General features: G+C 28.8%; 2 protein-coding genes across 2 annotated transcripts; one reads left to right on the top strand and one right to left on the bottom strand.

Annotated features, from left to right (window-relative positions):
• Positions 1–3,557: 3,557 nt before the first annotated feature.
• On the bottom strand, positions 3,558–4,797 carry LOC111291165 (uncharacterized). Its single transcript, XM_022882784.2, has one exon. The coding sequence runs from the start codon at positions 4,505–4,507 to the stop codon at positions 3,665–3,667; it is 843 nt and encodes a 280-aa protein (XP_022738519.2). The 5' UTR covers positions 4,508–4,797; the 3' UTR covers positions 3,558–3,664.
• A 3,254-nt stretch (positions 4,798–8,051) lies between these two features.
• LOC111290323 (protein JINGUBANG-like) lies at positions 8,052–15,198 on the top strand. The gene is made up of 2 exons (XM_089768744.1): positions 8,052–8,306; positions 14,164–15,198. Exons 1-2 carry the CDS (start codon positions 8,151–8,153, stop codon positions 15,196–15,198), a joined length of 1,191 nt encoding a protein of 396 aa, XP_089624870.1. The 5' UTR covers positions 8,052–8,150.
• Positions 15,199–16,555: the final 1,357 nt, after the last annotated feature.

Genomic DNA, 16,555 nt, shown 5'->3' with positions numbered 1-16,555 from the left:
TAATAAAATTAACAAATACCTACCTTTGGTTTGTACTAGTTGAGACATGAATGGTTTAATTTGGAAAAAATAGAACATTGGGATATTGTTAAAGTAAATTAGTCAAAGACTTCCCACTTCCTTGTATGCAATAATGAAAAATGAAGGGACAGAGGGTACAAAAGCAATATTTTTAAAATTGATTTCACCGTCAAACTCCAGGTTGTCCCATTTTATTACACGTGGATCTATGATTTCCAGTTGAAGCAATTCCGACAACGTTTTTGTTAACAGGAGGGGACCATATTCTTGAGAAAAAAAAAAGTTATTTAAATAATACAGCTCAACTCTTATCTCTTACAGTAATACAAATTTGGTACCACTCTATTATTACAACCAATAAAAAAAATCATATTAAAAATGAAATAAATTACCTGTGGACGGTTCAGATTGTAAGATGGTATTAATCACACATTAAATCGAACAACCAAATCTTGGTAAGAGAGATTATTGTGATTTGATATAATTGGTCGTGGTTTTGGGTTAGGAAACGAATATTGTCAATGGTAATACGTTGGGATTTTTTTTTTTTTTTAATTAAGTTTTAGATGAAATCGATTATATTTTTATAAAATAGATCATAAAATAAAAAATGTATAGATGTTATAATTTAAATTTTAAACTTAGTGAATATAATTTTATAACAATTAAGGGGAAAAAATTTTAAAAATAAAAAATTAATTTAAAATCATAGTGTTTGATTTGATTCTAATTAATTTTTTTATTTGATTTGAATTAAATTTAAATTTTAAATGTATATATATATATTAAATTCAAATTAAATTTTAAGTCGAAAATTTAAAAATAAAAAAAATTGAATTAAATTATATATTATTTATTTATTTATTATATTTTAAATTTTTATAAAAAATAATTATTTTATATTTAAATATATCTAAATCTATTTAATATTAAATATATTATTTTACATAAAATTCAATTCGAATAGAATTAATTTCGAAATTAAATAGATTTGAATTTATAATAAAATTTAAAATACCATAATATTATATATTATCTAAAAAAATTTAATTTAATCTAATATAATTCAAACTATTATCATTTATTAAAATAATTACATAAATTATTTAAATTAAATTTCAAGTTGAAATGGGTAGCTTCTTAGTACTAAAAGGAAAATTAAACCCAACGAACGGCTTTAAATGAAAACATATTTTGATTGGACCTAGGTCAGTGTTTCGTTTCCTAGGAGGAAATCTGAGTTTGAGCATCAATCTTTTTACGCTAGCTCTTTTATTTCCTCAACATGATTACATACAAGGCTTTTAAAAGCTGGGCAGTTGAAACTATTTAGTGTTCAAAATTTTAAAATTTTTTATTAACTTTGATGCTTTAATTTATGAGTTACCTAAACTTCTTAAGGAAGTAATAATAATAATATATATATATATATATATTAAAAGAGGGTAAATTTTGAACTTTGCTTAATCATTAAAAAAAATAATTATTGAATCAAATACTCGATAAATTTATCATTTGAATATATATATATATATATATATATGTGGGTTATAGATAAAAAAAAAAGGATCGGTAAATAAAGATGCTAGGTATAATTGAAAATAATTACATGTTTTTTTTTACATAAAAATTAAAAGGTCACAGTTTGAATATAAAAAAAATATATTATAGATATTAAAATTTAAATTTAAGATATATTAGATATGATTTTTTAAAAGTAACAATATGAATTCATTAAACTGATTTATTCAATTAACGAATCGACACGATAATATGTGTTTATAATTTTTTTTTCAATTATTTTTAATTTTAGGTTAGAATATTTTGTTCTTATGGGAAAGTGTAGAATCACGGTGGATCAAGATATGGAAGAGCAATTCAAGCATTCATACACAACTCTCAGATTAAAAAAAAAAAAGAAAAGGTGTTGGTTGTCGCCATTTAAAAGATTAGTTCTGAGGAGTGTGCTGGTGAAACTCAAGACATTTCTCTTGAAAATATAGACTTAATTCCCCATTGAGGTTCCCACATTCTCTCTTATAACTAAACTAATTAAATTTTAATGCATGGAGACGGAGGAGTTTACAAGCTACTGACTTTGCTTATTCTACAAATTTCTTATGCACTAGCATAAATAAATAAATAAATAATGTGTATATTTCATAATCACAAAATTTATTTATAATTTAATATTTATTTTTTACATTTTTCAATAGAAAGTGATCAAAAGTAAAAAATTAAAAACTAAATTGAAAACAAGAAACAAATAAAAAAATAGAAACAGCAAAAATATTAATAAAATGGGAACTTAACTTTTTAATCTTAGCTATTGATTGATGCTAATGTACATGTGTTGTAGAGGTGGCCAGGATTGATGCTTGAAAGCTTAATTTGGAAACGATTTCCTGTATTCTCAATTACAAGTAGAGTGTTTAACCTCATTTGTAGGGAACACATGAGGTTAGTATAAGGATGGCAGCTCAATTTGTTTTTGAGGAATTTTGATTTAATTCGATTTCTTAAGATCGAATTTTTTTTAAATCGATTTTTGGATAGGATTGGATTGGGTAATTATAGAATAAAATCAAGATCAAATTTTAAGTAAACTTAACCAAATCCGATATATCTAATTATTTTTAATTAATTAATTATATATTTTTATATTTATATTAAAAATTTTATATTTTAAAAATAATATTTTATTAATTTTAAGTCAGATCCAATAAGATTTTATATAATATTAGATCGAGTTCAAATATAAAAAATAACAAAAAATCATCGAATCGGATCAAATTCGAGTATTATAAATATAAAGTTGAGTTGAATTTAAGGTAAACAAAAACCCATTCCGTCTCGTCTCGACTTGTTGTCATATCTAGATTAACATGGTCTACCAGAATATAGACATTAGGTTGATGCTTGCAAGTTAAAGTCAAAAACTACTACAATTACTTAGATAATTAGTGATAGTGAATGGTGAACTTAAAGTTCACTATAGTTATGAAAGGTAGAGAAAAACATTAATATTTCAAAAAAAAAAAAAAGTTAGGAGGAAAGCTTTTTAACTTTTTTCATATTGATCCATCGTATCAAATTATACATAACATTTAAGAGTGAAATTAACTAAAAAGTTATGCTATATTTTAAGATGATTTTATTTCTTTTTTTAGTGAATTAATGTTCGGTGAAATGATTTTTATGAAATAACTCTTTGTAAAAGAGTTTTCGGTCGAAGAGTTTTCCAATTAATTGTAATCATATTAGTTGTTCCAAATTAATTTCACTATCATATGTAATAATATAATTCTCAATAAAGCAACTTAGCTAATATTTAAAGAGATAATATATTAATAATTAAAATCAAGTACATCAATTTAAACAAGGCCTTTCTTAATGTTAATACTATAAAAATATAATCAATAATAAATTATTAAAATTAAAAATTCAATATTTTACCATTAGGCCACTATCATGGAAAGGATATATTTTGCTTTACCTATAAGAAAGAAAAATAAAGGGATTATTGCAATGTGACGTTTCTACAAAACATGTCGTAAATGCGGCAATATTGTTAACAAATAGAAGTGAAGTAGCAAGATTTGATACCCTAATTACTGTTCGGTTTATTTGTGCCATAATTAACCTAAAGAAAACGTCGGGTTGGCCATCCACCGTCACCAGTCGACGCTGGCTCTACAACAACTGGCTTCGTTACACGGTATCCTGCTCTTGAAGAGGAACCCATATTCCTCTCTCTCCCGAAATCATCATAATTATTGCTCATGTCCATGGCAAGTCTTCTCTCCATTTCATGTCTTTCGGCTCTCTTCCTATGATTTTGTTTCTTTAACATGGAACTGAGTTTTTGTTTACTATCCTGGCTCGTATTTACTGCCACTGGCATGGACTCTAAACCCATCAACTTGGCCACCACACCTGGTTTGCACCAAATCACACTCTCCCCACCCAAAGTTGTTGGCAACCCTAATCTTGATTCAAACTCAATTTTGCAGTACCTGTCTCTCAATTCATGATCACAGCAAACCGACTTCCTTCCAGCCATTTCAGAGTTTCTAAACGACGATCGATACATGGCATCTTTTCCATCAAGGGAAAACCGAGGATACTGATTCAAAGCATTCCTGGCAGATCGCAGGATATCAGAATTGTTAACACACGACATCCTCCTACCTCGAATCTCACTATATTCATTGAGCTTTGCTTTTCTGGCAAGCTCTTCTTCTAACTCTAACCTTAATATCATCTCCTCCAACGTTGTTGGAGGGCTTTGGGCGGTGGAATTAGTATTGGAGGCAACAACGGATGGTGGGTTGACCAAGTCAGAGGAAGTAACAACACCACCAGGTTCAGCCTGTTGTTGGTTCAGAGTCGAGGTCGAGCCATCACCATTGCAAAAATTTCTGATTCCTTTCTTCATCTTGGCCCCAATCGAGTTCTTCAACAGAAAGAAGGAGAGATCTTTCATGGGATGACCCTTGCATGGAAGAAGAGAAATTGGAGCATAATTTTGGAGGGTTAATTCAGCCTTTTACCATCAAAAAGATATTAATTTGGTAGATAAAATCGTGAGTGGATTAAATTTGGAGCGGTATAGCTAGGCATATAGTTGGAGATGATCTATAATGAATAAATAGCTTTAAAAAGGTTCACATGACATCTGAGTGTACACATTTTTTCACAGGTTTCTTCATGATCACTGTTGAAAATTCAGCAAAGCTAGAGCTATTCTCTATCAATGCAGTGTTTTTGAAGACTTTGAGTCATTTACACTAGGATGGTGGGTGCACAATGGAGATCATATAGTGTCAAATTTTAACTTGTTAGAAAAAGCTACACTTATTATTAGATATTTAGATTAGCATTACCAAAACTTAAAAGGTAAAAATATAAACATGTAAACAAAGATGTATACAGCTGTACATCTTATTAAAATAGTCGGGTTGGAGAAAATAAAGTTTAATTCAATTAATTTATATAATTATTTTAAAAATATAATATTTAATAAATTTGAAATTCAAATTATAATATCTGTAATATTTTTTTATGTAAGATGTCAAGTTGGGTAAAAGTGTTAGCACCAGGGAATACAGAAAATGAAATTAATGGGAGAAATATAAGAAAATTATAAAATGAAAATGGGAGGAAAATTTAACAAAGTGTAAAAGGAAGAGAAAATATAGATTTTTTTTTCAAAAAAATAGAAATATTTAATATACAATAAAAGATTAGAATTAAACGTGTTTCATTTATGTAAAATCTAAAATTTTAACTTCATTATTAAAAAACTTGTAATTATATACATTTAATTATGTACTTATACATTAGTATTTAAAAAAAAATGTACTTATTATTGAATGCCAAAGAAAAGTAGAAGAGAAAATGTGACAATTAAAAATAGGAGAACATTATTATACATGTTAAAAAAAAAAAAAAAAAAGGTTGAATTCACCAAAATGATGACACAATTAACCTCAAAGTGGACCCCCCTAAATCTAGCTTGGAAGCCAGGCGTTGAGCTTAGGTGATTAGGCCCCATCACCTGAGGCAAGACCAAAGGTCTGGGGTCCAAGCCCGCCTGAGCAATGGACTTGCCGATTTGACCCATGGTCTACCAACTTATCAACGCTGGAGTGCGCATCCACTATTTGCTGCAATCATCAATCATCTAACTGGCCGTCGCCGGCAAAATTTATGAGAAATTTTATAGGTAGAATTTGTAAAATTTTTTATTAAAAATAAATTAATAAAAATTTTAATAAAAAATTCAAATTAATAAACTAATAAAGTTTAATATAAAAATTAATAATATATAAAAATATTATTTATAATATTATTTATAATTTAAATTTAATTGATATTTATTTAATGATAAAAATTATATTAATTTTTTATTAAATATATCTATTTAATAAATATATCAAAATTTATTAAATTTTTTTTTAAATTTTGCATAATTGATTTATATGAAGAGATTTTTCAATCTATCGATTTTAATTTTTTATTTATTCATTTTTAATAAAAAATTTCGTATACTTCACTTATAAAATTTCATATAAATCTTTTCTCTTAGTTTTAGATCATTTAATTTTTTTTCAATACTATTTATTGTTATATTTAAAGCATAAAAATTAAACATTAATCACTGAAATTTAGAATCAAACACTTTATTAACAATCACGCTATTATTGACTAATACTAGATTTTAATCATGCGCTTTTCGTAGTTTTTTTTTATTATTATTGATATGTGATATTGGTTAGTTCAATTGGTAAGCAAAAGCGAAACCTCAAATCAAATTTCATCCCACATGCAGACTTAGCCAAGGTAATTGCACAAAAATTCTCCTCCTTTAAAATATGATAAAAAATGAACACAGCCATTCCCTTATCTTTACCTCATCAAACAATTACTATCTAGCTGGAGTGGAATAATAATAGTAAAAAATGAAAGAAGAAAAGATCCAACTCGAAAACTTGTGCATGATATGAGTATTTGCCACGTTAATGCCTTGATGTTACACTTACCATAATAAATATTTGGATTGGTTCCTGATCATATGTTTTGTTTATTTTTTATTAAGATCCTTTGAATTTGTAACTCGTGTATGATTCATGAACATGTGCTCCTACCATGCTCCATAGACTTAAAAAATAACACACTTTTTAGCAAAACCAATCCCCATCTTTTAAATTTAGAGAGAAAAGACCTACATACAACCACTTAGCAACACGTTTCCATTATAATGGTGGAGCTAATCAAACCCTAGCATCCTATGGTTTATAAAATAGCATTTGATTGCACTAACTTCAAAAGATGTGGCAAAAGAAAAACCAACTTAAAAGGCAATCCATTTGATTAAGCTGCTTTAGTGATATTAAATTTCATAAAATAATATAAAGATCGGTTACTAGAAGTTTATATATATATATATATATATATATATATAAACTGTCAAACTGTCAAAAATTTAATCTTTATAATTGAAACCCAAAATCAATACTTTATCGTTTGATTATAAGGTTCATGCATGTAGATTTTATAAATATTTGTTAAAGTTTATTTGTATACTATCAATCATATAACTTATTAATAGGATATTAAAATTTATTTTCAATAATTAAGATTTAAATCTTCATTAATATTCAAAACAATATTTGTTAAAATTAGTTAATATAATATTTAAGGGAAGGGATTAACTTATACTAATGCAAAATATTTTAATTTTATATATTTTTTAATCATTAATTTTAATCAATTTAAAGGATGAGATTGAATTATTTTTTTGAATTCTCTCTTACTATTTAAATTTATTAAAATTAATTATTAAAAATATATATAATTAAAAAATTTTATATTAATATATATGATTTTGTTCTGATATTAAAAACTTATATATTTAGCGCACCAAAATCAATGTGACATAATATATTAATTATATATTTTTACAATTATTATTTTAATAAATACTTTATTTAACATAACACCCTTTGTTGACAAAGCAAGTCTCACTACTTATATAAAATTGTCTTTAGACACTTGTCCTCTTTAGAACTTGGCATTATGTTAATTTGCCACGTATTATATATATTAACCATAGTTTTTTTTTTTTAAATGAAAAATTTTTCTAATGCTTAATGCATAAAAAAGAAGACTGATTTTGCATGTAAGGTGCAACAAACGCTAACATGCTTAATTTTTCATAAACATAATACTCCATTTTTTAAAAACTTTTTTAATGTATCAAAATTATATATTTTTCTTTTTAAATACTTAAATCTTTTTATTTTTTATAATTTGAAATTATTTTCATTTTTTTTACTTTTTACTATTAAAAATTATGAAATATCAAATTTATAAAAAAAAAATTAAAATTTAATATTATAGATACAATGTTAAAATTTTTTTCTTAAACTTAATGAAAATTAACCGAATATAAGATGAAAAGGGGTGAAAAAAAAAATAGTAGACGGTGACTGGTGGCATATGTGATCACCTACTTCGGGGACCACAGAAGATATGTAGACCATGGCAAATCAAGTTTCAGTGGCCCACCATTTCCAATCTGAGCATATTAAATCTCCAAATCAACATTCTCCACGTGTCTATTTATGCCACTCTCCCTTTTATATTTATATATAAATACAAACACTACTTTCTTTTTGAACACTTTTATCACAAAAAACATGGCTTCCCAATTGCATAACATTTTCTCTCTTCTGACACTGAAACATCGTTGCGTCGCCACTCTCAAAACCCTGAGCGAGGGATTCAAAAAACGAGTTGATAACGGAATAATGATTATAAAATTATGATAGTGTTGCTTTTTACCACCGTTAATAGATAAAAAATGATTGAAAAATTCATTCATAGTAAAAACGAAAAGTAACGACAGTAAAATAACGACATAACGAGCAATAGCGGTAATAACGGACCGTTATTATCGTTATTTCGTTTTTCTACTCACGGATCTGATAATTCTAACAAAAAAACAAAATTTGACGCCTGCAAAATAAAACAACAAACTTGCAAAAGTAAAAGTAAAAGCCAAATAAAAAAATAAAACTCATAATCTCAGATATTTATCATCAAAAGAAATTTTAAAACGAGCTAAAAAATAGAGTTTTAAGTTTCAACCATTCAAACGACATTTTCGGCATTCGAATTCAAATCAACCTCAAGTTTTCAATCAACATTCAAGATCAAACAAGGTAAGAAAAGAAAGTTAAATTACTTTTTTTTTTTTGTAAAATTTCTGTAAAATGATCGATCTGTTGTGTCTTATGAGAGTTTGAAAGACGAATGAGATATCTGTAGATACTAGGTAAGTCAGCAAGTAATAGTGATAAAGGAATGTGAGAGAAAATGAGAGATAAAAAAAAAATTTGGAAAGCCAGAGAAAGTAAAATGCAAGACAAAGAAGAAGATGAACAGAAGAATGGAATGTTTTTAGAAGGGTCTCGGCTCGGGTTGTTAGAAAGAATTAAACAATTTGATATATTAGGCACGTTGAGAGATTGGATGGGGTGGGGAGGATTGAGTGTGGTGGGGCGTTGGGGGGAAGGTGGGGAGGGATTGGGTGTGGTGGGATGTGGGGGGGGGGGAAAGTGGAGAGGGATTGATGGGGGTGGGGAGGGACTAGGTGTGGTAGGGTGTATAGAGGGTGAGATTGAATTTTTTTTATTTAATTTTATAATTAATTTTTAAAAATTTTTTAGATAAAATTTAATTAGTGGTTTTGAAAATTTATAATTAATATAATATATAGATATTTTAAATGAAAATTTTGATAAAATTTTTTGTATAAGTTAGATGAAAAATAATTAAAATTAAATATTATATTTTGATTGTGTTATATATTAATTTATAATTTTGTATATGAATTTTAATTTTTTTTGTTGTTTTGATAGTTATAGTATTGTCATTTCTTTTGATATTATATTAATTCTTGTTATTTTTGTGTAATTATTGAAGATTGTGTTTATTATATAATTATTAAAAGTTGTTTGTGATAAAAAAAATTTATATCAATTATTGTATCAAAAAAATTAAGTTACTTAACAAATTTAGCATTTTATGATCTATTACTCTTATTAAGATTAAAAACTAAAAAATAAAAAATATAGGTTTGAAAATTTTATTAAAATATAAGTTTGAAAACTTTTAATTTTTGAAAATTTTTTTAGATAAAATCTAATTAGAGGGATTGAAGATTTATAATTAAAAAAAATTAAAGATTAATAATTTAATATGATATACATAGAGATTATAGATGAAAATTATTGATAAATTTTTTATATAAGTTAGACAAAAATTAATTAAAATTAAATATTATATTTTGATTGTGTTAGATATTAATTTATAATTTTGTATATGAAATTTAATAATTTTTTTTATTGTTTTGATATTTATATTGTTGTCAATTCTTTTGATATTAGATTAATTCTTATTATTTTTGTGTAATTATTGAAGATTGTATTTATTATATAATTATTTGAAGTTATTTGTGATAAAAAAATTAATATCAATTAGTGCATCTAAAAGATTAAGTTATTTAATAATATTCTTAAGATTAAAAACTAAAAATTAAAAAATTTAGCGTAAAATCAATTTTTAATGATGTAATAAGTAATATTAATATTTCTAAATATAAGTTGATTTTATTTTTATACAAAATAGTAAGTATGCCACCACGTGAAGAGTTCTCGAGTAAAGGAGTAGAGGGCGCGCCAAGTGATGATATAGGTTGGCATTTTGGAACACCTGTGCCAAACACAAGAGGAAATGTTTCATGTAAACTTTGTGATAAAGTTGTAAAGGGAGGAATAACATGTTTCAAAGAACACATTGCTCATAAAACTGGCAATGTTGCACCATGCCCCAACGTTACTGGTATATTATGTTTTTTTAATTTCTTTGAAAATATTATTGTTAATTTCTTAATAAAAATTATAAAATTACATAAGCATGTGCAACTAATTTTCTCTTTTTTTTTTTAAACTATATTATTAATAGGTATAGTAAGAGAAAGTATGATGAAACTTCTTCAAGAAAGCAAATCAAAAAAGGCTGACAACAAAAGAAGAAAAAATGAATTTTTATCACAGTTAAGAGGATAAGATGATTATGAAGGATTTATTGATGAAGATATTGCTACTAGATAAGCCGTGCGAGATAGTATCTAATCACAACATGAGTGGCACAGAAGACAAGAATTCAGACAAAGAACTAGTGGTTAGAGTAACATATATGAAGAAGGACGAAGCTCTCATGGTTCAGTTGCTGAATATTTTGAAGAAAGAACAAGAACTCCAAATGAGTCTGAATTTTCATTAAAGGGAGCTGTTCCTGAATTGGTTAGAAGTAAAAGTTCAAGATAACCAAAAGTAAGTGATTCATTTATAAAGACATTAAGAAGAAAAATGGGTGAATCAGTATCAAAATTTTTTATATATGATCGACTTCTTTTTCAATTAGCAAATTCCCCATGGTTTTATAGTTTGATTTTTGTGGCAGCAGAAGTTGGCTAACATGTAAAACTTCCAACACCTTATGAGATCTCAGATGTGTATTTAGAGTCTGAGTATCAACAAGTTCATGAATGGGTTAATGGATTAAAAACTTATTGGAATGAATTGGGTGTCACTTTGATGTGTGATGGTTGGACCAATAGTTTGAATCAAATGCATATCATTAATTTTCTTGTTTATTGTAGTAAAGGGATTATTTTTTAGAAATCTGTAGATGTCTCAAGTGTTCGTAGTAGAGATACAAACTTTTACTACAGATTATTAGATGAAGTTGTGGAAGAAATTGGAGAAAAATACATTGTTCAAATAGTCACTGATAACGAGGCAGCACTTAAGGCCACAAGAAAAAGACTAATGGAAAAGAGAAAACATTTGTATTGGACAGCATGTTTAGCTCATTGTTTGGACTTATGCCTTAAAGATATTGGGAGGAAAAAAATGTGGCAAAGGTTTTGGATGATGCAAAGAAAGTGACTTGTTTTATATACAATCACATTTGGACTGTTAATTTGATGAAGAAATATACACAAGGGAAGCAAATACTTCGTCCTGCTCTTACCCGATTTGCCACTCATTTCATACAATTAGAAGAAATAATGAGGCAAAAGCAAAGTTTGAGAGAGATGTTCAATTCAAATGTTAGTACTTAGTAATTAGTACAATTATTTAAATCTAGCATCTTTTTATAATATTATTGTTTTGAAATATTAATTTAAAATATATTACTCTAAAAATTTATTGATGAATATATAGGAATTTAAAGATTCAAAATGGGGACAACAAAAATCAGGACCTGCTTATGAAGTCAAAAAAATCATTTTGGGAAAAGATTTTTGGAAAAAAGCAGGTGGTATAATAAAAGTTTATGAGCCTTTGGTAAAAGTGTTGCGCCTTGTGGATGGTGATGAAAAACTAACAATGAGCTTTATTTACGAGGCTGTGGATAAAGCTAAACAAGCAATTCAACAAACTTGTCGTTATTCTGCTGAATATGAAAAGATTATTGACAATAGATGGAGTTTCATGCACTCTGACTTACATTCAGCTGGTAAGTAAATCAAGAATATAGATGGTATTTAAAAAATATGTTTATTTTTTATACTTAAATTGCTTATATATTTATTTTTTATTACTTTAATATAATATTGTTATAAATTATGTTTAGGTTACTATCTAAATCCACAATTTCAATTTGGAGTGGAACATTCTGCAAATGTATTTAAGGAAACATTAGAAGGTATAAAAGTAGTTATTGAAAGATTAGAACCTTCGATAGATACTCAAATCAGAATGATTAATCAGGTTAGTATTTAATACTATTTTATAACTTTAACATTTGTTTTATGTATTAAAAATTAAATTATTTTTTATTTATTCATTTATTATTATATTTTCAATCGATGTAGTTGTTATTATTTCGAGACAAGCATGAAATATTTGGTAGTCCACAAGCACAAAGAGCTTGGAAGCAAATGAATCCAGGTAAATAATAAGTTAAATAATTATAATTTATTTATATTATTTAATTGTATAGCCCATTGAAATTTAATTTAAATAATTTTATACAGCTGAGTGATGGATGATATATGGCACTTGTGTTCCTGAATTACAAAAACTAACAATCAAAGTGCTTAGTCAAACAACATCTGTATCAAATTGTGAACGTAATTGGAGCACATTTAGCTATATTCACACCAAAGCAAAAAACAGATTGAAGTTTGCAAGACTCCAGAAACTTGTATATACCTATTATAACATGAGGTTAAGGATGAGACATCAAAAAAGAATGAGTATTGATGAAATAAATAATAGTTTTAATCCTATTAGCCTTGACCATATTTTTGAAGATGATGATCCACTAACAGAATGGCTGCAAGAGAAAGAAAATCCTCTATTAGATGGTCAAAACTCTGATTGATTGCCTGCAGATAATTTTGATAGTGAAATGAATGTTGAACGATCACATCAATCTCAAGAAAGGAATGTGTCTCATTCAAGTTCAAGTCCAACACCAAGTCAAAGTGACGATGGTGGTGGTTTAAGTCCAGATGATGATGGTGATGGAGATAGTGATGGTAATGGTGATGGTGCGAATTTTGGTGATAATATGGATGCAAATCAACCTTACAACCCACTTGGAGGAGAATTTGGGCTTGCTGCTACTGGTGGACTTTTTATTAATATGACAGAATACAGAGAAAATCCATTTGCTGAATCTAGTGAGGGTCAAAGTGCACGTATAGCTCGATCAAAAGGAAAAGCAAAGAAGCACCACTATGAAATTTTTAGAGGTTCTTCATTCTCAGGTGAAAGATCAAATTCTAGTAACTTTGAGTATAGTGAATCATCTACTAGTACTCAAAGACATTACTATCCACCAAAACAACATAATTTTTAACCTCCTCATGGTTATCCACCTCCATATGGTTATTATCCACCTCAAATGTATCCTCCACCTCAAATGTATCAGTTACCACAAATGTACCCTCCACCACAAATGTATCATCCTCAAATATATCCTCCACCTCAAATGTATCAAGAACAAATGTCTCAGGGATGGAGATGGAGTCAACTTGGCTCTCAAAGTGAACATAGAGAATCTGATCCTCCTAGTCATTCTACCATGTAGTAAATTTGAAATATGTATCAATAATTGTAGTTGATGGAATTTGAAATTATTATATTTTTAAGTTTGTAATTTTATTAAATTAAATGCTTGGTATTTAACATATTATGTTTTGTTAATATTTGATTTGTCTAGAATTAATATTGAATATGAACTTGGTCAAGAAAAGTTTTATGGATAAACCAAATATGAATGCTTTTTATAATCTAAATAAAATTGTGAATAATTTTTTTAGAAAATAAAAAACATAGAGTGTCATAAACTATTTTTAAAATCATTGAATAAGAGTTTTTATAATTATAATTATAATTATTGCATTTTATAATAAATTGTGTAAAAAAAAAAAAATTTCACGACCGTGATGACCGTAATGACCGCAATTATCTCCGTTATATCCGAAAACGTGACAAATGTTACGCGACCGAAAACGTGACCGCGACCGCTATTTAAATCCCTGCCCTGAGCGCCCATATCAGCTGCTTGGCAGTCCAAAACAACCTCCTCTACGCCGCTGCCATCAGCGAAATAAGCGTCTTTGACTTATCTAACCATTCCCATGTCGATTCTTTTAACAATGATCCCACTACCGGGTTCGTCAAGTCCATTGCATTCAACAACACCAAAATCTTCAGTGCTCATCAAGATGGCAAGATCAGAATCTGGAAAATCAAAACCCCTTCAAAAAAACACCAGCTTCTCTTCACTCTCCCGACCGTCAAAGACCGCTTCCTCCATTTCATGTTGCCAAAAAACTATGTCAACGTTAGGCGTCACAAGAAGAAGCTATGGATTGAACACTGGGATGCAGTTTCGGATTTGGTTATAAACAACGACAGAGGGTTAATGTATTCGGTTTCATGGGACAAAAGTTTCAAGATATGGAACGTAAAGAACCAACGTTGTTTAGAGTCTGTTAAAGCTCATGAAGACGCTGTAAACACTTTGGTTGTTTCGGGCAATGGAACTGTTTACACGGGCTCTGCCGATGGGTTGATTAGAGTTTGGGCGAGGGCTGAGAAGGAGACATGGCATAGCTTGGTGGCTACTCTAGACAAGCATAAATCTACGGTTAATGCTCTTGCTTTAAACAGTGACGGATCGGTGCTGTTTTCAGGAGGTTGTGATCGTTCAATCATGGTGTGGGAGAAAGGAGAGAATAATGCTGCAAATCATCAAGTGGGATTCGTAGAAGCATTGTGGGGTCATTCGGGGGCTATATTATGCTTAATCAACGTAGGTGATTTGTTTGTGAGTGGATCATCTGATCGGACGGTGAGGGTTTGGCAACGTGGGAGGGAGGGTGGGTTCCATTGTAGTATAGTTCTTGAGGGACATGAAAATCCTGTGAAGTCGTTGGTAGCAGTTGCCAGAGGTGTGTTTGAGGGTGTCTTTTCAATCTGCAGTGGAAGTTTAGATGGAGAAATTAAGGTGTGGGAGATCTCAAGATGTTCGAACCTCAAGAACAAATCCCCTGATTCGCATTTTATTGCATGGAGTTCCTAAAAATTTCTAGATTTTTTTAGTTTGTTAGCGTTTTGATACATATATAAAATCTGATGTAGTACTTATATAATATAATGATTTATATAATCACTTTTAAAATGTAGCATTTATTAGATCTGAATTTAAATCTCGATAGTTGTAATTTCTCTTAACTCTTTATATTGCAATATGATTTGTTGCAAATGAGAAAATGGCGTTAAAATCATTATGTCCGGTAGTTGATTTTGCAGTTTTTTGCACCGTCCAAAAGTGAGCTGAGTTCATAACTTTTCTATTATGGAGCTGAAGTGTCGGTTGAAACCTCCAATAGACAAACATTCTTCACTTTGGCAGGCATCCACATATTTTACTTCAGATGTTTTGTGAAGTAAACCCACTGCCGAGAAACTTCGCGTGTAGGCTGTAGCTTCTCTCAAATTTCTCACCGTGAGGTGTGTCTTTCAACAAACCTTGCCTCAACCTGTCTTTGGTACGAGGAAATCAGGAAAAAATTTGTCACCTTAATATTCTTACAATTAAAGCAATGATATATGTCCAAGACATGTACGTTCTGCAAAATGCAGGACCATGGGTCGAAGCTGAACACAGAAATGATAGCTTCAGATCTCCAAAAACTTCGATCAAGCTAGTGCATGCTCGTGTGTAGAAATTACAAACAAGAAAAGCTGACAAACAAGTCAGCTTTCCTCTTTCCGCCAGCTTTTCTGGCATTTTGCAGTCCAGATAAGTGGGAGCATGTGGGATATCAGTAGCCAGATTTAAAGAGATTTTGTCCCATTGAACCCAGATTTATGTCATCACAAGCTTGCTAGTTGCTAGAATTAGGCCTCTATGATGTTCTGAGGAACAGAACAATAAGCATAATAAAATTGTAAAAGAGACGTAAAGAACTCAAACTGGCCATGCTTCGTCAATCAATATTTCTTGCTTCGTCAATCAATATTTCTTGATCATGTTCTTAAAACTTTGGAAGTGCCTGTCTATTTCAAACTCATCGTCCCTTAAAACTACAGAAAGTGGCAATCTCAAACGGCGAATTACCCTCATCATGTGCCTGCGTTGCCTAACATCAATTTTATCACATAATTCACCAATAGTTACCTTTATAAGGAATAAGTGAATTAAGAATTTGTATTTAAGGTTGTAAATACGAAGCACCATGTGCCAATGTAACGCCAAAATCACTGGGTGACTGTTGGGACTAAAGCAACCAACAGCCAATACCAGTTTGTCTATGAAAGTTACACATCCAAATATTCTGTTGTCACAATTCTCGATGATCAATTAGTTTGTATGTTAGATTAAATTGTTGACCTTTGTGTTCTCCCTAAATATTCCTCCTGGATTGACTAAGAAT

The sequence above is a fragment of the Durio zibethinus genome, chromosome 11 (genome assembly GCF_047325235.1).
Source record: "Durio zibethinus cultivar Kanyao isolate XHJ-2024 chromosome 11, ASM4732523v1, whole genome shotgun sequence".
Taxonomy (NCBI): domain Eukaryota; kingdom Viridiplantae; phylum Streptophyta; class Magnoliopsida; order Malvales; family Malvaceae; genus Durio; species Durio zibethinus.
This window is presented reverse-complemented; position numbering and strand designations above follow the sequence as displayed.